The 23,087-nt window shown below is 34.6% G+C and overlaps 1 protein-coding gene across 1 annotated transcript in view; it reads right to left on the reverse strand.

Moving 5' to 3' along the window:
• The window catches only part of LOC125676605 (E3 ubiquitin-protein ligase rnf213-alpha-like), an 85,559-nt gene that overhangs the window by 50,343 nt on the left and 12,129 nt on the right, over positions 1-23,087 (reverse strand). The window contains exons 11-33 of the mRNA XM_056157676.1: positions 22,771-22,856; positions 22,042-22,285; positions 20,794-20,898; positions 20,534-20,650; positions 20,262-20,445; positions 19,798-20,118; positions 16,790-17,373; positions 16,266-16,419; positions 14,713-14,930; positions 14,304-14,453; positions 13,842-14,102; positions 12,968-13,592; positions 10,785-10,923; positions 9,844-9,980; positions 9,667-9,741; positions 8,480-8,586; positions 8,213-8,363; positions 4,990-5,179; positions 4,174-4,417; positions 3,007-3,144; positions 2,836-2,917; positions 1,155-1,329; positions 67-235 (exon numbers count right to left, since the gene is read on the reverse strand). Coding sequence (XP_056013651.1) covers positions 67-235; positions 1,155-1,329; positions 2,836-2,917; positions 3,007-3,144; positions 4,174-4,417; positions 4,990-5,179; positions 8,213-8,363; positions 8,480-8,586; positions 9,667-9,741; positions 9,844-9,980; positions 10,785-10,923; positions 12,968-13,592; positions 13,842-14,102; positions 14,304-14,453; positions 14,713-14,930; positions 16,266-16,419; positions 16,790-17,373; positions 19,798-20,118; positions 20,262-20,445; positions 20,534-20,650; positions 20,794-20,898; positions 22,042-22,285; positions 22,771-22,856 — 4,656 coding nt within the window. The remainder of the gene's footprint in view (positions 1-66; positions 236-1,154; positions 1,330-2,835; positions 2,918-3,006; positions 3,145-4,173; positions 4,418-4,989; positions 5,180-8,212; positions 8,364-8,479; positions 8,587-9,666; positions 9,742-9,843; positions 9,981-10,784; positions 10,924-12,967; positions 13,593-13,841; positions 14,103-14,303; positions 14,454-14,712; positions 14,931-16,265; positions 16,420-16,789; positions 17,374-19,797; positions 20,119-20,261; positions 20,446-20,533; positions 20,651-20,793; positions 20,899-22,041; positions 22,286-22,770; positions 22,857-23,087) is intronic.

Genomic DNA, 23,087 nt, shown 5'->3' on the forward strand with positions numbered 1-23,087 from the left:
TGATCTATAAGAACAATGAATTCAAAGTCATTCTTCTGTTAAAGAGCAAATATCTAAACGAATTACCTTTGACATCTGAATCAAAAACCGCAAAACAAATTTTGAAAACCCTGGCAAATCATCTGCCAGAGTAGAGCTGCAAAATGCGGATTTTTCAAAGTCTCCTAATTGTGTATTCAAAAAGTACACAAAATTCCGGAGTTCTGACCATGAAGGATCATCAACACAGCAATGCCTGTACAAACAAGTGAATGGTTGGTAAAATGTAAAGTAAATCGTTATCACATATTCGTTCAGAGAATGATTTTCCAACACTTTAGACAATGTTCTGACATTTTCCAGCTACTGCCATATTTCTATCCATATTTCTCCGATGTAATTTTTTCGATATCATTAAGTGAATACATGTAACAAAAAATATATTATAATTAAGACACATGCCACAAAACGAATTAATGCCCATATCTTTCCATTTCCGTTAACTTAAGGTAGCTCATTACACTAAAATTTTATTTAATGGTTCGTTAAAACACCTTTTATGAAGTATGATTTCACCATCGAAAGAGTGATACAAGCTCTCAATTATTTTATATGAATTCTTTTGTGATTTTTCCCGAAATGATAAGAAAGATGTTTGGTTTGCAAATAAGATATTCTTTAGTTAAAATCTCGCTGTGATTTGGTGCATGATATAAATATCTAGTAAAACATGCCTAAAAGATTAAGATATAAGGTTCTAACTTTTTGAAAAGAAAATGTTTATGAAAATTGAAAACGTTATTTGTTGATATTTTTTATATCTAGGGATAAAATCTTCAATTTTTTTTAATTTAAAAACCAAGAACGTCTGAGTCGTTTAGGCATGTTTTCTTAGATATTCATATTATGCATCAAATCACAGCGAAATTTGGACTCTAGAGTATCTTATTTGCAAGCAAAGTACCTTTTTTATAATTCCGGGATAAATCACAAAAAAATCATATAAAATAATTGAGAGCTTGTATCACTTTTTTGATGGTGAAATCATACTTCACAAGATCTGTTTTAACGAGCCATTAAATAAAAATTTAGTGTAAATGAGCTACATTAAAAACCATTTCTCTGTATTTGTTTGGAACAGAGCTGCCAAGAATAATTTTAAAGGAGATACGTACTTCATAAGAACTTGTAAGCAATCACGCTTGCTTCTGCTTCGATGAATGCGACTGAAAACAGGAATGGTTTTCTTATTTGTCTCCAGACTTTGTAAATACTGATAGGGTCTTTGAAAAACCTCGGATTGAAACATCTGGTCATCGAATCCACGTACTATTTCAGTAGACACCATTCCTACAAATGCCAATTCAGAGGAAATGAGAACAAGATCTCCACAAAGCGGAGCATTCCCTCTTAACATCTTGAAAATCATAAAAATGTGCATGTCTTTTATTGGTGTTAAATAAACTATCAGCATGCATGAATACACTACAAGCAACTGCCAATGTACAATAAATTTAAATGTAATAGGAAGTGATTTTAATATACACATAAAAACTCAGTTTTCATTGAACACATGTAGATTGATTGATTGAACATTGTTTAACGTCCCTCTCGAGAATATTTCACTCATATGGAGACATCACCACTGCCGGTGAAGGGCTGCAAAATTTAGGCCTATGCTCGGCGCTTATGGCCATTGAGCAGGGAGGGATCTTTATCGTGTCACACCTGCTGTGACACGGGACCTCAGTTTTTGCGGTCTCATACGAAGGACCGCCCCATTTAATCGCCTCGTACGAGTATCTAGATGATATATATAAAGCATGATAGCTATCTCATGTTGGTGATGACGGACGCCACAATATTGTGCGGAAAACATACAGAATAATGTCATTTTACATTCATTTATATCCATAGGCGGGAGATATATTCATCTCAAAATATCAATTGTTCACTACTTTGAATGGCAGGATTGTCATTTTGGAAAAACGAGTTGCTTTAGTTTGCAATTCAAGACACAGAAAATTGAACATTTGATTAAATGTGTGTGTGTTTATCAATGTTGCCGTCCATTTACTGTAATCTTCATAGAGGAATTTAGATCATTATGCACAAAACTAGAAAAAAAAATCCTTACAAATATAGCTTTCAATTAAAGGACTTTTCTTCTTATGAAATTGAATTTTAAATTTACGTTGAAAACCGAAAATTAACCAGTCATATGAAATATTCTCGCATGTTTGACAAAATCGGATAGGAAATGTGGCTTAAATCTTGTATAAAAATCTGAACCAGTTGATGAACATGCAAGGTAAAGCATTTTACCCTTGCTGCAACTCAGTATTCAATCTCGATTTTTCTCCAGTTTAATCTTAATCTTGCCTTCTAATTCTCAATCTCGATTTTTCTCCAGTTTAATCTTAATCTTGCCTTCTAATTCTCAATCTCGATTTTTCTCCAGTTTAATCTTAATCTTGCCTTCTAATTCTCAATCTCGATTTTTCTCCAGTTTAATCTTTATCTTGCCTTCTAATTCTCAATCTCAATTTTTCTCCAGTTTAATCTTAATTTCTAATTCTCAATCTCGATTTTTCTCCAGTTTAATCTTAATCTTGCCTTCTAATTCTCAATCTCGATTTTTCTCCAGTTTAATCTGAATTTTGCCTTCTAATTCTCAATCTCGATTTTTCTCCAGTTTAATCTTAATCTTGCCTTCTAATTCTCAATCTCGATTTTTCTCCAGTTTAATCTTAATCTTGCCTTCTAATTCTCAATCTCGATTTTTCTCCAGTTTAATCTTAATCTTGCCTTCTAATTCTGAATCTCGATTTTTCTCCAGTTTAATTTTAATCTTGCCTTCTAATTCCTCCAGCGGAGAAATACAAGCAACACAAGGTAGAAGCTCCACAAGTTGAATGCCAGAAATTGATCCCTGTGTCTGCAACAAAATCAAAATAAAAAAACTCATATAAAATACATGTTCAGGGTGAAACAACTTCAAGTAATCGTCATGAAAAAGTATCATACATTTGGTCTGTTTTCGTTGATGGTGATTTCAATCAAGTACAAATCTGTCAATGATCTTTGAAACACGCGTCCCCTGTCATCGACAATGGATCCCAAAATGATCAGATTAAATAGCAACGATGTCACATCGCCATGCATCTAAAAGGTGGTAATAGAGAAAAAAGTGTTCAACAATTTTCATATTGTATGTCCAGATTATAAGCCAATATGTTTTAAATCATAAATATCAATTTAAAGGACTTTTATATTTTCTTATATCAAATTTGCAAATGGCTGCTCCGGCTATATCGTGATAACGAAGGTCAGGATGAGAACAGTATCCTATAGTGCATGAGGATGCTTGAATATATACTAATCTGATGATCTGTACGTTTTTATGCTTATAAAAGAATGTTCAAAAGTTCACCTTCCATCTTATCTCATGAATTTTTGCTTAAAGCATACATGACTTAATATATTAAATAAAAATGTTTGCATATGAATTTGACAAATTGTAGTTTCATATTTGTTCATTTTATGTAAATTCATAAACCCCTTATTATGAGTCCATCCACAACCCAAGGATTACAAAAGGACATTCATAGTTCTCTCTCGCCAAAAGGTTGTCATGAAAAGACTTTAAAATATCAACCTATTTTTGCGTTTACCCAATTTTCCTCTCACAGGGATGGAGTAAGACTCATTAAAGAATTTTTTATGCCAAGTTTAGTTGAATAGAAAATAGGAGACTGCTTTTGCAGACATATGAACTGAACTTCAAACTTAAATTAAAACAGCGTATACATCGATAATCAGAAAATATATTCATGAAAAATAAAATTTCTTGATAGAAACTTTTTAGGGGTTTTCTATACACTGCACGCTGGAAAGTTAAAATTTCATGCTACTTTTCTGAAAATACAGTGATCTGCATTTAGGTATATAATGTAATAAATGAAATTGACAGTATCATACACATTTTGTAATCAATTAAAGTAGTTTAATCATTAAATTAGGCCAAGATAAAGTTCTTAAATCAATAATATAGTTTTCGGTTCATCAGTTCATCATATTCTGAAGATTTTTCCTCGGGGCAAAATGACATATACAGTGTATGTATACCATCATGCAAAAGCATTTGTCTATAGTGTAGGGAGGCTCATAATAACTCAATATATAATCAGGTACCCCGCATGCGACATCTATATGGAGGATACGTGGATACACAATGTCTTGTAGTGTGAAGTCCATGAATTTACTGGATATTTCATTGAACCCGAGTTCTTCTTGGTTTAGGGGTATGGTAATGGACAGCGGGAATTCGTCATCGTCAGCAGTAGAATGGTACTCATTCAGTCGCTCAACAAGGCGATTTTTGTAAAGCGTTTTTCCTAATCCCGCCTTTTCTGACCTTACCACACGAACACATAACCTGAAATGTTTTAACTAAAAATACACGCTCCTATTATGCAATCCACAATTAGCGATATTTATATTTAATTTTAGAGTGAACTATATGTATCCCCATTTTCACATTCAATTCAAATCATCTTTATCAATGAAAGGTGAATATAACAAACAGTGATCAATCTCATAACTCTTAAAATCAATACAAAATATATAGTTGGGCAAACACGGACCCTTGGACACACCAGTGGTGGGATCAGGTGCCTAGGAGGAGTAAGCATACCCTGTAGACCGGTCACACCCACCATGAGCCCTATATCCTGATCAGGTAAACGGAGTTATATCATCTTGATCAATGTACTAACAGTTACGAAAGAAAAATACAAATATCTTTTTATGGAGACATGTCATCTGAAATTATTCTGTTGTAGATAACGTACTTGTGTCACATTTACTAGACATGAGTTACGATCTACTTCTCTCCTCGTCATGTACACGGACCTTAAAACACTTATTAATGAAGATATATGAGAATAAAACATATGAGGGTAGTGGAACTGTCAAGCCTTCTAATAAAAAAAATAGATTTAGAATTACTCTGATTCGTCAACAATCGACGCAGTATCACATTCCGTCTTTCCTCTAGTACAGAACTTTTCCCTCAGATAATTCTGAATTTTATCCTCTGCAGACACGGTCATCTTTGGCGTACGAAACTTATCAAGTGCTGCTATCATTGGTGACTGGTATTCGTTTTCACTGCTACAAATGACCACAAGTCTGTATTCTGTGGAGAAAAAAACTAAGTACAGGCCATCATAAAATATCTACTTCATGTGTACATATAACAATATCAGCGAATATGTTTTGGAGCAAAGAGGGAAAATGAAACAGGCATTATAATAACATTGCATAGAAATACATGACCCCTAACGGCCCTATGTAAAGTTAAATAGAGGCAATCTACTGACAAATAAGTTAATGCTACAGGGGTTTCGTTTGAAGTCAGCATTTCTCAAATTCTACGGTCGTTAAAATAATCTAATTTGCAAATACAACCTATCGTTTAGTCGAATGTTGTCTGATGTGTTTCCTACCAATTGTTACGCCGTTCTATACATACTGATTACTCCGTTTATCTCATCATGCTAGAGAGCTCAAAGTGGGTGTGACCGGTCAGAGGGAATACTTACTCCTCCTAGGCACCTGATCGCACCTCTGGTGTGTCCAGGGGATCATGTTTGCCCAACTCTGAATTTTGTATTCTTTATAAGAGTTATGAGATTGATCACTGTTCTTTTTTTTTCAATTTGCATAATATTCAGTGTGACCAATGTTCTGATGGAGAATGAAAATTTCTTGATTTATGTGGTAAATTATACGTAACTCACAAAATGAAAAGAATAAAGAGAACTAAACTGAGTATAAGAATTAAAGAAGTTCAGTCAACCATAAAAAAATACCATTTGTGTAAAAGAAAGTCAACCGTGATGAAAGTGAAATTCAATCTATATCTTCTTATTAGATAACCATACATTGAATTTCAGTTTCCTAATTTAAGCATCCCGTGGGGATCCGGGTTAGAATAGGTCCCCAGTACCCCTTACTTGTCGTAGAAGGCGACTATATGGGGCGGTCCTTCGGATGAGACCGCAAAAACCGAGGTCCCGTGTCACGGCAGGCGTGGCACGATAAAGATCCCTCCCTGCTCAAAGGCCATAAGCGTTGAGCATAGGCCTAAATTTTGCAGCCCTTCACCGGCAATGGTGACGTCTCCATATGAGTGAAATATTCTCGAGAGGGACGTTAAACAAAATTCAATCAATCAATCAATTCTAATTTAAGCACAGGGAGAACAATTGGGAAAACTACATTTCGCACGCAAATTAAACTTCATTTGTAAGCATACATTAGCGAATCACATGCTATATTTCTCAACTTCCTATAGTGTATATTGAAGCATAGTGAAAATGTATGAACAACTAAGTTGTGACAGACGGACAAACAGATGGAGGGAAAATAATTGTCTCCTTGGCTTTCGCCTATAGCGGACTACAATACCATAATCATGTTATTTGGGTTTCAATACATGTCGATATTATGAAAAACACAGAATAATCGATTTACTAGAATTTACCTTGAAATGAAAGCTGAAGATAACGAACAGTGATCAATCTCATAAAGCAATACAAAACAGATTTAGGCAAACACGTACCCCTGGGCACAGTAGAGGTGGGAGCAGGTGTCTAGGAGGAGTAAGCATCCCCTGTTGACCGATCACAGGCGCCGTGACCCTTATATCTTGATCAGGTAAACGGAGTTATCCGTAATCAATATCAGTGTGTCATGAACGGCCTAACTATCGGTATCAAACATGTCAGACAGCATTTGACCCAATGATATATCATATACCTAGTAGTGTATCAGCCCTGATACACCTATCTTGGCTAGGGTGATACAGCTGCAAGTAGGTAGGGCTGTCTCGCCCTAAGGGCCGAGATATCTCTGTCTCGGCCCGTTGTCAAGGGGCTGTCTCGCCCTCAAATTTCAAATGGCTATTTCTTCTTTAATCTTTTGAAATCTAACATAACTACATGAAAAAATGATGTTGGACACAATTTTTAAAAATATATTATACTTTCTTCCACGACAAAATTTAATTTAAGCAGAAAAATTAAATAAAAACGTTTTCAAAAACAGCGCTAAATTGTAGCGAGTATCTAAGCAAAGGGGGGTAACCCAAGTAACAATTGTTTATTTAGAACAATAACACGTTTAACTTCATTTAAAAACAGTAGGAGGATTATGGAAGGTGATACTAAAGCATTATTAGAAATTACCGGTCCTAATGGAGATCAAAATGTTAATTTACGGTAATTTTGATGTAGAAAACTGCTTTAAAACGATTTCTGAAATCTAAAATCCCGAGGACTTGGCAATAAAACGAGAAAAGCAGAACCAATATCTTCCGACGTTTTTCAACGACTTATAGATGCTAAATAGATGGGAAACGGTAAAAAAAACAAACAACTTACTTCAGTATAAGGTAACATTCCCTAAGCAAATAAATAGCAGCAGCAGATCTGTAAACATTCCCGTTCATACGATGACGCCACGTAAACAAAGTTCTACAACTCTTACAAATGATATGAAATAATGAAAACGGGCGAGTTTGGTAAATCCGAAAAAAGAAATAAAAATAATTCACTTATTTCCAATTTTAGTATTCATTAGCAAGCCCCTAGGAGCTGCTTAATAGTATATACATGTACATGAACAGCACAGCGATAGATATGACGAGTTTCTCAGCTAAGCAGTTCAGTTAACTGAAACGTCCAGATTCTAGACCACATGAGGGGATGTCCATGATTAATCATCCAATTATTGTGACAAGCAGTGGAATAAAGCTACAAAACCCAGACTTTAGCATGTTTCACAATGCCAATAGTACTGGAAACATAACCATTAAAGTAAACTCACTGAAGGAATAAAATAGTCAAATATCGTTGTACAGTATACCATGTATTTATGTTTGGGTCAATCCCCCCCCCCCCCCCAATTTAAAAAAAAAAGTTTATCAATTTGTTGTGTTTTAGTTTTAGGTATATGATATAAACAATATCACACTCTAATGTTGATCTCGGGCCGATATCAACTCTCGAGGTCAATTCCAGGTCCGAGATCAACATTAGAGTGTGATATTCTATATAGGTTGTATAGGCAAACTATATCGTTACAACAACCAAAGAAATTTCAGAAATATTTGGAAACACTTTTCCCATAGATCCACAATATATAAACAGCTTTCGCTTGATAATACCTGTCCTGGCGGATCTCATATCTTCTTTGAATATTTTCATGGATTCTTCACATACATCATATCGAAGGAGGTCTGCATTCACCAGGCAGAATATATGTTGATTTTTATCGTTTTCTTCTTGTCTTAAGGTTCGTCGAAAAAACAGCGTGATCTACATTGGTATGACAATATATATATATCAATATTTTCCATGAATTTGCGACTCCAATCAGGTAGGATAAGTGAAAGTCTTATAACCGCTGTTCTTTCTCTCTAAATTGAACTCACTTCCTCTTTTGTGGTACTCTCTGTACAAAGCAGTACTTCATTTCTGCTTGGAAGTGGTAGGGTGGGATCAGCCATAAAAAGAGTGAGAAACATTGGCAGTACCTCCGCTAAAATGGAAACACATCGTGAAAGTAAAATATTATCTCAACGTTAGGTTTACTCCATATACCATTCTACAATATGAAAAGATGAGGATAATGAACAGTGATCAACATCATAATGACCTACATGTATAATGAATACAAGATTAAGAGTTGGGCAAACACGAACCCTTGGACATACCAGAGGTGGGATCAGGATCAGGTGTCTAGGAAGAATAAGCATCTCCTGTCGACCGGTAACACCCTCCATGAGCCATATATCTTGATCAGGTAAATGGAGCAATCCGTGATCAAAATCAGTGTGAACAGAATGGTCTAACAATTGGTATGAAACATGTCAGACAACATTTGACCAAATGGCAGGTTGTATCGGCAAACTATATCGTTATAACGACCATAGAATTTTTGAAGTGTTGACTTTAAACAAGACTGATTTAGAAACTGATCATATGCAGAACAAGTTCTTACTTATCGAATCAGTTGAGAGACAAACAACATATGCAGGTGAGGATGGAATATTGCTATATAAATATGGGACATTGACAATGGAGAAGCTAACGTCACCCTGTTTGTCATAAAACTGAGTAGTTAGTTTATCCTTGACATCTATGTTCAATGAATTATCTAAGTACGAAGCATATATGGTGAACTATATGGTGTATTTCATTTGGAATTCTCTGAGATATATCGAATCGACATATGAATGAAAATCATTATTACTTATAAATAAAATGTTGTCGATAGATCAAAATGTCGATTTGAAGGCCACATCAAGATATTTTTTCTTTTCATGTTGAAGCTTTTGAATAAATTCTGCCTCAAAAGAATATAAAAAGAAGTCGGCTAATAAAAGGAGCAACATTCGCGCCCAGAAAATTCCAACAGACAGCTGGAAGACCTGATATTGTCGACGAGGAACTTTCGTTAGATACAAATCTTTAAAAAAAAAAAGCGTTTCTAGTTACGGAAGCCTAATTTTATGATTTCTTTTGTAAAAGCCTTAAAAAAATGATCACCTGTGGGAATTGCAGAACAATCCATGTGAATTTAATATACATGTAGTTGACATATTTTTGTATCTCTTACCTTGAGAACATACAATAAGATTTGGTTTTCCGGCTTTCAGTGGTGCGGGCAATGGGCGATTAATAACTTTCTTGCCTTCAGAGAAGAAAGAAAAAAAGAAAAACATAATCGTCCTATAAATAAACTCCTTAACTCTATCCATATCACTTCAAGTTGAAAGAAAAATCATAGACTTACCAGCCTGATATAAATGTTGCAGGATAAGTCCTAAATGCTCCAAGCTTAAGAAGTCGCTTACACTCAATGAAGCAAAGTTCAAATATTTCGCCCAAATTTCTGTCAGCCTCTTTGTAATGTTTTCAACAGCTTCTTGTCTATAAAGAAAACCACACTGCATAAAATAGACATTAAACCACAGACACTGTTTAGTCTAGAAATTAATTCAAGAAATTGAATAAAATGTTCCAAAGCTACATCCTCCCCAAGGATAAACACCTTATGTTAAATTCTTCTACAAACTATGCCACCACATTCAATTTGTCAAAAATCCACATTTCACGTTTTACATGATGAAAGGTTAAGATAAAGAACAGTGATCCATCTCCTAACTCTTATAGGAATACAAAATAAAGAATTGGGCAAACACGGATCCCTGGATGTACCACAGGTGGAATCAGGTGCCTAGGATGAGTAAGCATCCCCTGCCGACTGGTCACACCCGTCGTGAGCCCTTTATCCTGATCAGGTAAACGGAGTAATCCGTATTCAAAATCATTGGGCGAAGAACCGATATGAAACAAGTCAGACAACATTTGATTCAATGATAGGGTGTATTGGCAAACTAGATTCATTATAACGACCATAGAATTTTTTTGCAAAATGCTGAATTTAAACAAGACTAATGAAAACTGAAGATAACGATCATTGATCAATCATACAACTCCTATAAAAAATAAAAAGTTTGGTATACACAGACTCCTGGATATATATACCAGAGGTGGGATCATGTTCCTAGGAGGAGTAAGGATCCCCTGTCGAGAGCCTCATATCTTGATCATTGTAAACGGAGAATTAAGAAACTGACAAAAGCATGCCGCAAAAAATGCAGAATTTGAACAGAAGCAAGATCACAATTTCAGATCAATTAATTGAGATATTCAGTCAGAAATAATTATTACTTCAGTAATTCCTCGACCTCTCTATCGAAATCTTTTCTAGATAGCTCTACAGAGTTCAATGACGTCTCATGACAGGTTGAACTGCTTAAATTTCCATTGTTATCTTCCGTATCATCCTCTTCATAACACCATATCAAACCTGAAATACAATATTGCAGCAATTGTGATACATCATATAATACAGATTTTTCAAAATTTTCATAAACGATAGGAGATATTTTCAAGCAATAAGATACAATGATGTTTGTGTATTTGACTAAAAGTTATGATAAAATATAAATGCTTTTGGAACAAGAATTCAAAAGTTTTGACATAAAAAGGAGATAATGTTGGACAGAAAAATGTCCTAATGAGTGTCAAGAAAGGCCCCAAGATTTTGAGGAACATTGATAAAAACATGAGTAATAGCAGTAATTTGGGACAGAAAATATTTTCCTAAAAAACAATTTATTGCACCAATAAATACTATAAATGCTTTTGGACGTATTATTGCTGCCTCGAAATGTTGCTAGAATTCTCTACAAATAGCAAGTGTGGTTACTGATTCTTGTGTATCAGTGTGATATCTGACGTACCAAACACAGGATGAAAGGTGAAGATAACGAACAATGATCAATCTCATAACTCCTATGATCAATAGGAAATAGATAGTTAGGCAAACACAGTCCCCTGGACACACCAGAAGTGGGATCATGTGCCTGGGAGAGTATAAGCATCCCCTGACGACCGGTGGATATTGTAGTCAATTTTGTTTTTGTATGCTTTCATAAGAAAGGAATTCCGCATTTTCAAATATTGTATATTACAGATTTACATCTGAGTAATAAAACAAAACCACTCTACATACTATTTACTACCCATAGCAATGAAAAATGACCACACATTTTGCTTTAAAAATTATCATATAATTTTAGAATTCAGATATCAAAGTATATGCACATGAAAAATTCTTATTACTTCACATTCCTCGGATTTGATTGAAAAACCAATGCTATTTTTTTCTTAGTATTTTTCATCACATTAAAGACAAATACACTAAATTTAATTTGGAATTGACTTTCGTAACAAAGAAATAAACTCCAAGTTTTACTCCAAATATTAAATAGTATTTCCCATACATGAAAGGTGAAGATAACGAGCAGTGATCAATCTCATAACTCCTATAAGCAATACAAAATAGATAGTTGGGCAAACACGGACCCCTGGACACACCAGAGGTGGGAACAGGTGCTTAGAAGGAGTAAGTATCCCCTGTCGACCGGTCACACCCGCCGTGAACCCTATATCCTGATCAGGTAAACGGAGTTATCCGTAGTCAAAATTAGTGCGCCAAGAACGGCATAATTGATTTTTTGCTGTTTTCCGATACACTCAACAATTTTTCAGTTATCTGGTGACGCCCAGTTTGTATTGGTGGAAGAGAGAACCCAGATACAATGTACCTGGGAAGAGACCACTGACCTTCCGAAAGTAAACTGGGAAACTTTCTCACTTACCGGCGCGAGAACGGGATTCGGACCCACGCCGACAGAGGTGAAAGGCCGTGTGATTTTGAGCGCGATGTTCTAACCACTTGGCCACGGTGGCCCCCTAAAGAACGGTCTAACTATCGGTATGAAACATGTCAGACAGCATTTGACCCAATGATAGGTTGTATCGACGAACTAGATCGTTATAACGACCATAGAATTTGCAAAATGCTGACTTCAATCGAGACTGTTGAAAGCCCTGTACCATCAACTTGTTTGTCAGTAGCTTGACTGGATTTAAAAATTGACTATACGCAGAACAATCTGTTGCGTATCGAATCAGTTGAAAGATATAAACACCATATGCAGGTGATAGTGGAATATTGCTACATAAATATGGGAAATTGACGATGGAGAAGCTGAAATCATTCCGTTTGTCATGAAGTTGAGTTGTCAGTTTGCCGTTAATGTCTACTTTCAATAAAATATCCCTTAGGATCCTTTCGTAAGCATAAGAAACTGATTCTGATAATTCATCAACTTCTTCAATAATTCACCACCGTAAAATAATCTAAATTTATCAATTCTTTTGCCATGTGCATGAACCACTATATGTATCACACTGTTTTCAATTGATTTTCCTAAATAACTGAAATTGTTAATTAAATTACATACTGTTGTTTGAATATGTATGTCGAGGAAAATATTTCTTACTTTGATCAATGTCATCAGCATTAAATGCGTCAGCATGAATACATTCAAAAGCTCGTCTTTTCGAAACACCGGCTTCTTCAGCGGCTCTGAGAAATTCTTGAATTGCTCTGTTCTCTTCGCATCCTGATGAGTCATCGGCAACACTATCATTCTGCTCTAATGACAGTTGTTCATCTAAGTTTTTAATTGCCAATTCTAAATCTTTTAAAGAACAATCTGCCTTCACAACCGAAAGAAGGGAACACAGGTGCTTTGATACCCGAATACCATTTCTGTGTTTAGCTATTTCTTCTTGCAAAATGATCATCTGGCCAATCGTAAACAAATTCAAGGGATAAAATCGATCCCTGTTCTTCTTTACATGCTCGATCCACTCTTCGTAGCAATGATCGAAGAAATCAGCTATTTCTATCATGTAGTCATTGACAATGTCATCTTGTGATAATTCTTTATGCCTGATTCTCAAATTTTTCCCCTTTAGAGTTGACTGGTGTTGCTTGACAAAAACACAATTCTCAACCGATTGGTTACACAGAAAGTCTAACGTCCACCACCTAAATAAAACACATCCAGATGAAAGTAGCTTGAGAAAGATCTTTCCAACCCTGGTTATATTGTCAAAAATCTGAAACAAGAGAAATAGTTTAGACTGTTACATATATTGCATATACTATATGACTAATTCCATGTTTTCATTTGGTAGCTTTTTAAAAAAAAAATTTCCCGATCAGAAAGCATTTATTTTGCAGCAATGTCCACCAACAGTTGCTAAATATTACAGCCCTTCACCGGCAAACAATATACAATCAATCAACCATTCACAGTTGTACCATGCAAAAACACATTAATTCCTGTGAAAGAATATCATATTTACTGCAGTAAATTTCTCTATGCTTTCTCTGCCAGCATCAGTCTTTCCAGAAACCAACATGAGACGACTTTGCAAATCCATCATATCGCTATAAGAGTAGACTCGACCCTCAGTAGTAGGGTCAGAGCGCTTGATGGCAGTTAAGTCAGACTCTTCGTCATCAGATAAATCGTCTAATGGTACATCTGTATCTGATTGTCCTGCATAGGATTTATCCGCCTGGACAGAACTTGGTACATGTAGACACACAACATCTTCTAAATTCTACAATGTCAATGGTGACATAAAATTAACTCTAAAGCAAGCCAATGGTTTACACTAAGCAAACCCTACATAAGACATGACAAACAATTCTTTATTAAACCACCAACCTACACTCGCTAGAATCAGGATCTTTAATAACATTGTTAAAAGACATCTGTCATTATTAATGTATGGATAATTTGTAATCCGCCAAACTTTTACCAATTGAATGTCACGTCTTTCTCCGGGAATTCCAATCCTAAATATCCCTCGTTGCTTAATTGCATCGACTTGTTTCAATGACGTTACTTCTACAGAACCATGCGCCTCCTTGATTTCTTCGAACCAGTGTAATAACCGATTTGAATTTATCTATAAAAACAAAATTCACTGATTTTATCACTATAACAGTGTATAGTATAACACCTGCTTTCCCCTAGGTTCTCTATCGAGTTCTATGCGATCAGCTACTGTATCTAGCATATGGAGTGTATTGATACAATATATTTTAATCAAATGAAAAGGTGAAGATATCAAACAGAGACCAATGTCATACAAAATAGAGAACTGGGCAATGAAATGATGATTTAGTTTAGATATATCACGTTCTGGTGAATCAGTAAAAATATACCAATTTTCTTGGAAGGTCTTCATCCTTTTCCAGGCTGGTCCAAACTTCCTCACATCTCTGAATAAGAGCGTCTTCTCCTCGTATTTCCCTTATGTTGAAAATCAGAGGTGCATATCCAATGGTTGCTGTGTGTAGATCAGTGATGAGGGCGATCAGATGATCTTCTTCCACAGACAGTAGGGCCAGGTCTGCATATATTTTTAAATCCCTAACACCACCTGCAAAAAAGGATAAAATATGTGAGGCATCAACAAATGTGACAGGACGTGCATTTACATTGTAACTCTCGCTTACTTATTACTACACGTAAATGAAACTGTAAATCAAGATGAAATAGATGTGGAAGGCTGATAATGGAATATACTAAATTGCTAGGACCTAGATTACAATCACACTAAGTAGTTGACTATTTTTTAAAAGTAGATTCTTACATATGTATATATACATGTATCATACACCTTCATACAAAACAACTATATTTCTTCATCCAGTAGACTGAAAACGATTACAACGATGTTCCCAAAGCACCGATCGAGAGTGGATATTTATTCCTCCTACGCACCTGGTTCCACCTCTGGTGTGTCCAGAGGTTTGTGTTTGTTCAGCTCTCTAATTTCTATTGCTTATAGGAGTTATGAAATTGATCACTGTTAGTATATCTTCACCTTTCATGTTTAATCTTAGCTGCTTCATTGATCTTGAATATAGACCAACATTGTCAATCAAATATTTGTCTACAGATGGACAATGACAAAATTGAGCCGCCGAATTTCCTTTAGTATAACAAATGACCAAATAAATTTATATCATTGTTTCATCAAATATACACGTGTTTTGTGGAAAATAAAAATAGGGGTTGAAAAAGCACATAACACCTCCTAAAAATAACATTTTAACACTGCTCCTTCGCTTATATCATTTTTCATTGACAGTTAAGGAATGTGTACGCATTATACACTGCAAAAAGGTTTATAAAATAGCATAAACTGCTCAACTTACTTCATATCATATAAAATACTCAAGTAGAAACTACTTTTATTCCTTATAATTTTATTCAGTAAAACGCATTTAATGTCATTCGCCGAATATTTCTATATTATAAGAAAATATTAATCCTTTATGACGTGGAGCAATATCGCCATAACGACAAAAGGGAAATGAACGCGTTAATCGTATTGAGACGCTAATACTACATCATCATTTGGCGCGAATTCAGTTTATACGATGTAAAGAATGTTGAAATGAACCAGTCAAATTGTGTTTTCCACTAAAATGAAAGTTTTCTGCAAAAGGTTTTTTTTCCTGTCATAGTTTTTCATTTTACAATATATAAAAATATCTTGATTGAGATTGCAACCGCTTTGTCTCTAACGATTTATGCAACTCTTATTTTGCATGAAATTTGAATTCTATTATTTGAAATTACAAACTAGGGGTCATTGATGCCGGCATACAACGGATTTCAGTAAATAAATCAGCATTGCTACTTCAGAGCGAATTAACATTTCTATAAACATTTTGTGACAAAATCATACATGAGAATAAACTCTTACCTTTCAAAGATTTTCGAAGCCACTTTATCAAGGCAGTTGACTTGCAGAACGCATTCAAACAATTCTTTTTCTTTTCATCAACTTTTTGTAACTTTTGATTGAAAGACTGAATCTCATGGGCCATCTTTATGAGCGAAATATCTTTGTCTCTGTGCTAAGATAATAGAAGTACATAATGATATCATAATACTACAAATAAACAACATCAACACATGTTAATAGTTCATGTCTTCTTTATATATTTCTGTATATTTATGTTCTATGCTAAATTGCAATATCTAATAAATTGATTGAAAGTTGCCGTAAAATTACATCTACACACATACACTGATTTTGATTAATGAATAAGCATTCATATATCATATATATATATATATATATATATATATATATATATATATATATGAATGCTTATTCATTAATCAAAATCAGTGTATATATATATATATATATATATATATATATATATATATATATATATATTGTATGGTAAGTGTATAAACTTTACATTAAATCATACTTACAGATCTCTCAATCAATTCCACCGAGTCAAAGTTCCCCATTATCTCATTTGTTTCTCGTATCTTTTTTAACAATCTGGCAGTCTCAATAGACTGCAAAAAGCATTTGAATCGGTGGAATTCAGATATGCGATTTTTTATCCATGGTTTCTTTGAGCCTCGATTCATCGCAGTGAATTCCTTCTGCAAACTGCTATCGTCGACTTTGTGCATCTGTAGAGTCTCGATATCACATATAGTTATAGTGCCATCTTCGAGTCTGTTACAATATGTTTCCCATGCTTCTCTTGCAGGGTTCAAAATTTTGTCAAAAAGTTCGAGGAACTGGAAATGTCTAATTTCCTGGGCAGGTTTTCTTTGGACCTCAATTTGAAGAACTGTCTGGAACGTTTTGCTGCTCTTGTAAAATGAAATATTTCTAACAAAAGATTTCACGGGCTCTTCCAGTATTTCTTTAAATACTTTCAAGCATGGTGTGTACATCGCAAAATCTGATATTTGCGTAGGAATTTCGCATACATCGTCCAATTTCATCTCCTTCCAGTTGTTTAGTATAGCATCATAACCTTCTGGTAGGCCTGCTTTGTCTGTTGGAGTAAGTATCAATTAATTACCAAGGTATAACACGTCAAAAGATTATTTTCCCAAACAGCAATTTATCAATTTACTAATTTCATATTTTCCATATGTACATGTAAAGGCTATAGCAAATTGTTTTAAAAGCACAAGTTTTCTTTAAAGATTTGACCGGTTGACAGGGGATGCTTATTCCTCCTAGGTACCTAATCCCACCTCTGCTATATCCAGGACCCTGTGTTTGCCCAACTCTCTATTTTATATCGCTTATAGGAGTTATAAAATTGATCAATGTTCGTTGTCTTGGCCTTTCATTAAACAAAACGGTTTCTAATCGCATATTACATTTCATGTAACCACTATATTAAAATATATACCTGCAGAATGCATAAAACGAGGTTTAAACATGGGTATTGATTATAATGAAAATTCCATATTCTAGTATAGCTTCACTCACATTTTCAACACACATATTCATTATTTTATAGATATACTAAACCTTATGTGGGTTTTTAAAAAGGGACGGGATTGTATAGGGAGCGTTACTTAGAGCTATCAGATTTTATTTTCTGTCATAAAAAGCATAACCCATAGTGATATATTTTGTAATTCTGTTTCGCCACAATATTTCATAAAGAGGTGCAATACTTCGGCGTCGCATTTGTATCTTAAGCCCCTTGACTGTCTGACGGTTCTAGATTTAGCACTATGACAAATGTGTTCTCTTTGCTTTGATTGGTGAAACTGACCATAATTTCACTTGCTATGTTAAAAACCGACCAAGTTAACTATCGGGGCAGGCTTTATAGTATAATCTGTACTTTAGTTGATTGCTGTAAACTAGATATATAATGCAAAATATTAAAAACTAGGAAACTGATTCATCCAAGGAAACGCCCCCACAGAGAACTTAATTCATTTACACCTTGCATTCATATATATTCTAATGACATAATTCATTGATCTTTGCTATAACAGATTTTATACCTGTCCCAAATAAATCCTTGGCTAGATATTTTCATATCTTTCATGTATAACCCTGATATTTTCGCTACATGAAAACCATTGCATCTTGAAAGAATATTTACTGGGTCCCTTGATATCTTTATTTATTTTGAATCCCTTATCTGCTATATAAAAGGTGAAGATAACAAACAGTGATCAATCTCACAACTCCTATAAACAATACCCGCCGTGAGCCCTATATCATATCAGGTAAACGGAGTTATCTGTAGTCAAAAGCCAAGAACGGCCTAACAATCAGTATGAAACAAGTCAGATAACATTTAGCCCAATGATAGGTTATATTGGCAAAGATATGTCATCTTATCTCCGTCATTGTATTCAATAACCGCATGATAAGACTTTATATGTAAACACTATCTAAAGATTGTTTACTAATTTGTTGGTTTTTTTTGATGACATAATCAAAGTTAGTTAACCGCTCAGAATATGTTCTTCAATTGGCTGTGGTCTCACTAATGATGTGTTATAGTATAAAAAGTACCTACAAGTAACATTATGAATTTAACGTAAGAAAATATTTGTTATGACTTTTTTATTAGATCAATTAGACATATCAAATGTACTTGTCAAGATCATAAAACTGTTCTAGAATATTCCTTAGAATATTGTTTCCAGTATTTTCACATACTAGTAGCAGAAAAAGCATATTTTTTTGCGCACCATTTCAATAACTTATCGTTGCTTATTGTATGTAACTTTCGTAACATTTAAATTTTTGAAAAAACCATATCAATTTCCTGAACAGAGTAGTAAACCATGTGTAGTGATGTTCTGCGTATAGTCAGTTTTTAAATCGAGGTAAGCTACTGACAAACAAGTTGATGGTACAGGGGTTTTAACAGTTTCGATTGATGTCAGCATTTCGCAAATTCTATGGTCGTAATAACGATCTAGTTCGTCAATGCAACCTCGCATTGGGTCAAATGCTGTCTGACGTGTTTCATACCGATTGTTAAGTCGTTCTTGGCACACTGATTTTGACTGCGGATAACTCCGTTTACCTGATCAGGATATAGGGTTCACGGCGGGTGTGACCGGTCAACAGGTGATGATTACTCCTCCTAGGCACCTGATCCCACCTCTGGTGTGTCCAGGGGTCCGTGTTTGCCCAGCAATTTATTTTGTATTGCTTATAGGAGTTATGAGATTGATCACTGTTTGTTATCTTCACTTTGCATACTATACAAAGTTGTTGTTTTTTTTTAATTTTTCCACAGGGTGTCGTTTTTGGTGAAAGGTTGCAAACCACCAAATTAGTAATGTCCACATCCCAACCTCTTTAGACTAACACAGCAGATATTCATTAAATTTTCATCGACAAAATCATTGACACACCTTTTTCTCTTGAATTCGTCAAATGTTATAATCACAAAAAAGCCGATACTTTACTGTCAACATAGCATACTTACAAGGCCGTACTAACTTCAAAGTCGATTTCAATCCTTCAACAATATTGAGTTCGTCTTTCAGCATTTTCATATCTTTTTCTCTGCATTCCATTAATATGCGTAAAGCATCTGGGGTAAATGGTAAATGAAACTGCTGTATTTTATCCAGTGTCTCTGCTATATTTATCAGATTCTCTGAATGTTTCAGTCCAAGGAGAAGGTCCTGGTTTTCTATTGTATTTTCATCTAAACGTGTGACATAGCATTGAAAGACATCCAGTGACTTCTTTAGTTTCTCCACAGACTCAGAGTCCAGGTAATTGAAAAGTTCTCCCTTTTGAGCTATAACATTTTGATTCAAAGTTTATATGATTATATATATATCATTAACAGATTACTTAGCAGAATGTCATACGATTATGAAATAGTACATGTATAGGTAGAACGTGGGTAAGATCGTGTATAAAGAAACCATAAATGCTCACAATAACTTTCGATATACTGTGGATAACAGTTGCATGTCAAAATCTGTTCCACATAGGCAGAATGTGGCGCATCCAATCCAATTGTCCATACCCTTTGAAACAACGAATTTAGCAGCTTTGGGATGTAGTACTTGTTTCTTGACAAACTTCCAGCATATTCAAAAAGTCCATAGCAATTTCTATCCTATATGAAAATATTTATAATACGAAATGAGTAGACAAATCTGCAGAACAATAAATCTGGAAAATGAAGCAATAATACAATGATATACCTTTGCAATGTCGTCAACGGAAGACAATGCTTTTCTCTCCAGTAATGACAGCAAACTTTTAGATTGCAAATTATGCATGCCGTGTATGTAAAGATCCACTACTTCATTGACGTTACACTTCCGAGGAAACAAAAACATTTATAAATATCAACACAAGCCTGTGATTATAGTGAAAATAGAGGAATATATGTCTTCTATAACATTTTGCATGAAGTAATGTTCTTTGAAGTTACATCATCAATGATTTGCTTACAACTTACCAGATTGAGATATTTTTCTGTAGCAGACACAATTGTCCTCTCAAAGTTAACAGGAAGATGTTCCAAAGGGAATTCCGAATTTATTGACAAAGCATAGTCTCCAACCTATGAATTGAAACTATCATCTGAAAGGACTATATATATGATAGGCTTAAGGGTTTTATTTGCCCACAAAAAATTAGCCTTCCTGCTCTTATTAAAAAATGAGTGTGTTTTGCGCAAGAACCCCGATGCAACTCAACTCGAACTGACGCAGATCTTAATTGATGACATCACAAACATGACTATACCGTTACGTTTTGTTATTTTTTTTATTTTATTTATTTATTATTACTATTTTTTTTTTTTTTTTTTTTTTTTTTTACAAAATATCGCCATTTTCACAAAAAATTTCGTTAAGAAACATGATTGCACAAACTATATTCTCACCGTAGATTTTTTTTCAGGACACATACGGTATTTGATTGAAAATTTTATTTTCCCAAACCTGTGCTCCGTGGTTCCTGAACAAATAGCATTTAAACTAGATTCTATAACAACTGAAAATTTACATCAATTTTGATGCTAAGTTTTCCAAATGACCGTAAATATATCAGGCACAAAATATGTGCAATTATATTGGACAAGATCTATGTTACGAATCAAGAGGTCCAAGAGTCACCATGCTCACCCGAGTCACCTTGGCCCTGTTGTTTTTCAGGCGATATTAGTGTCCCCTGGACACACAAGAGGTGGGAACAGGTGCCTAGGAAGAGTAAGCATCCCCTTTCAGTGTGCCAAGAACGGTCTAACAATCAGTATGAAACACGTCATACAGCATTTGACCCAATGATAGGTTGTATTGACAAACTAGATCGTTATAACGACCATAGAATTTGGGAAATGCTGACTGTTGGAGACTGTTGGAACCCCTGCACTATCAACTAGTTTGTCAGTAGCCTGTTTCGATTTAAAAACTGGTAATAAGCAGAACAAGCTCTTGCGTATCGAATCAGTTGAGAGATATAAATACCATTTGCAGGTAATTTTGGAATATTACTCCATATAACAATATATAACAGATATGGCCTTACTGTTTTTGGAGATTTTCTTTCCTGTATACATGTATCAAGTTAACTTTTTTCTCTGAAATTTTGTTTATTACAGACTTTGACCTAGAAAGGTTCAGGGGGATAACACCTTGTGTCATAAGCAAATAGATGTTTGTTTCTTGACAACGTCGGAATTGTACACTAAGAGTGATCTTACCTGGAGGTCTATGGTGTTATGTTGGACGAAGTCATCAACGAGTGTAGACAGCATTGTTTGCATGGACTCTAGATCCTCACAGACTACGGAGACATTGTTTAAAATGGCAACAGATAGTAGGGAACAATGAAAGCAGGTCATAATTAGCTTCCATTCTCTGCGCACCCTATCCATCGCATGAGATATGATTAGAACTAACTGTTTGTGGCGTACTTTGTGTTTTGCGTCGATTTCCTTCCATTTTCTTTAAATAGGAAAGGAACAAAAAATGGTTAAATATCATTGCATGTAAAAATCATTCATGAAGAGTTTATAAATGATAATTTGATACTTTGCTCCCATAATACTATAAAGTATCAGAAATGATATTTTCGTAAATTAATTTTGGGATAAATTACTTATTTCCAAAATTGCATGACCCTAATGTTGACTGCTACAGAAATATAAAGCTACGTCTTTGATTATGCAATATTACTCATACTCCAAACTGAGGTTTATAAGGAGTTATCTATTTCAACTGCATCTTTCATTTTTTCAATCAGCCGAAGAATAAGATAAGTTATTAAAGGAAACAATCTATGATAAACATGTAGAAATGCGAACATCATCCCAACACCAGGAAATAATTGTGATAAATGAATATGAAACTACACAGTAGTAGTTTTATACTTAATGTATTTTCTTGTTGGTGTCACAGTTAGTGGCATTTCTAAATAGGTATTGTCTTACCTTTGTGTTGTGTCCGTTGGTAATGATGACAGAGTACTGCGTAAGATCCCGAATACTTCTTCCATGCATTTCAAGAGAATGGATTGCTTTATTTGTAAATAATAAGACAATCATTTATGTGAAACATAATGCCCCTGAATGTAGCCTCGCTCAATGTTTACAATGTTGACCTTGATTTTTTATGAACATCATCGACCTTTAGCAGTCAATTATAATTACCTTGACATTTCCGTTCATTGAGCATAAATATACACATTCAATATACACATTATCTCCACAGAGTACTTTTTATACTTTTCAGTTCACATTAATTTCTT

The sequence above is a fragment of the Ostrea edulis genome, chromosome 3, assembly GCF_947568905.1.
Source record: "Ostrea edulis chromosome 3, xbOstEdul1.1, whole genome shotgun sequence".
Taxonomy (NCBI): domain Eukaryota; kingdom Metazoa; phylum Mollusca; class Bivalvia; order Ostreida; family Ostreidae; genus Ostrea; species Ostrea edulis.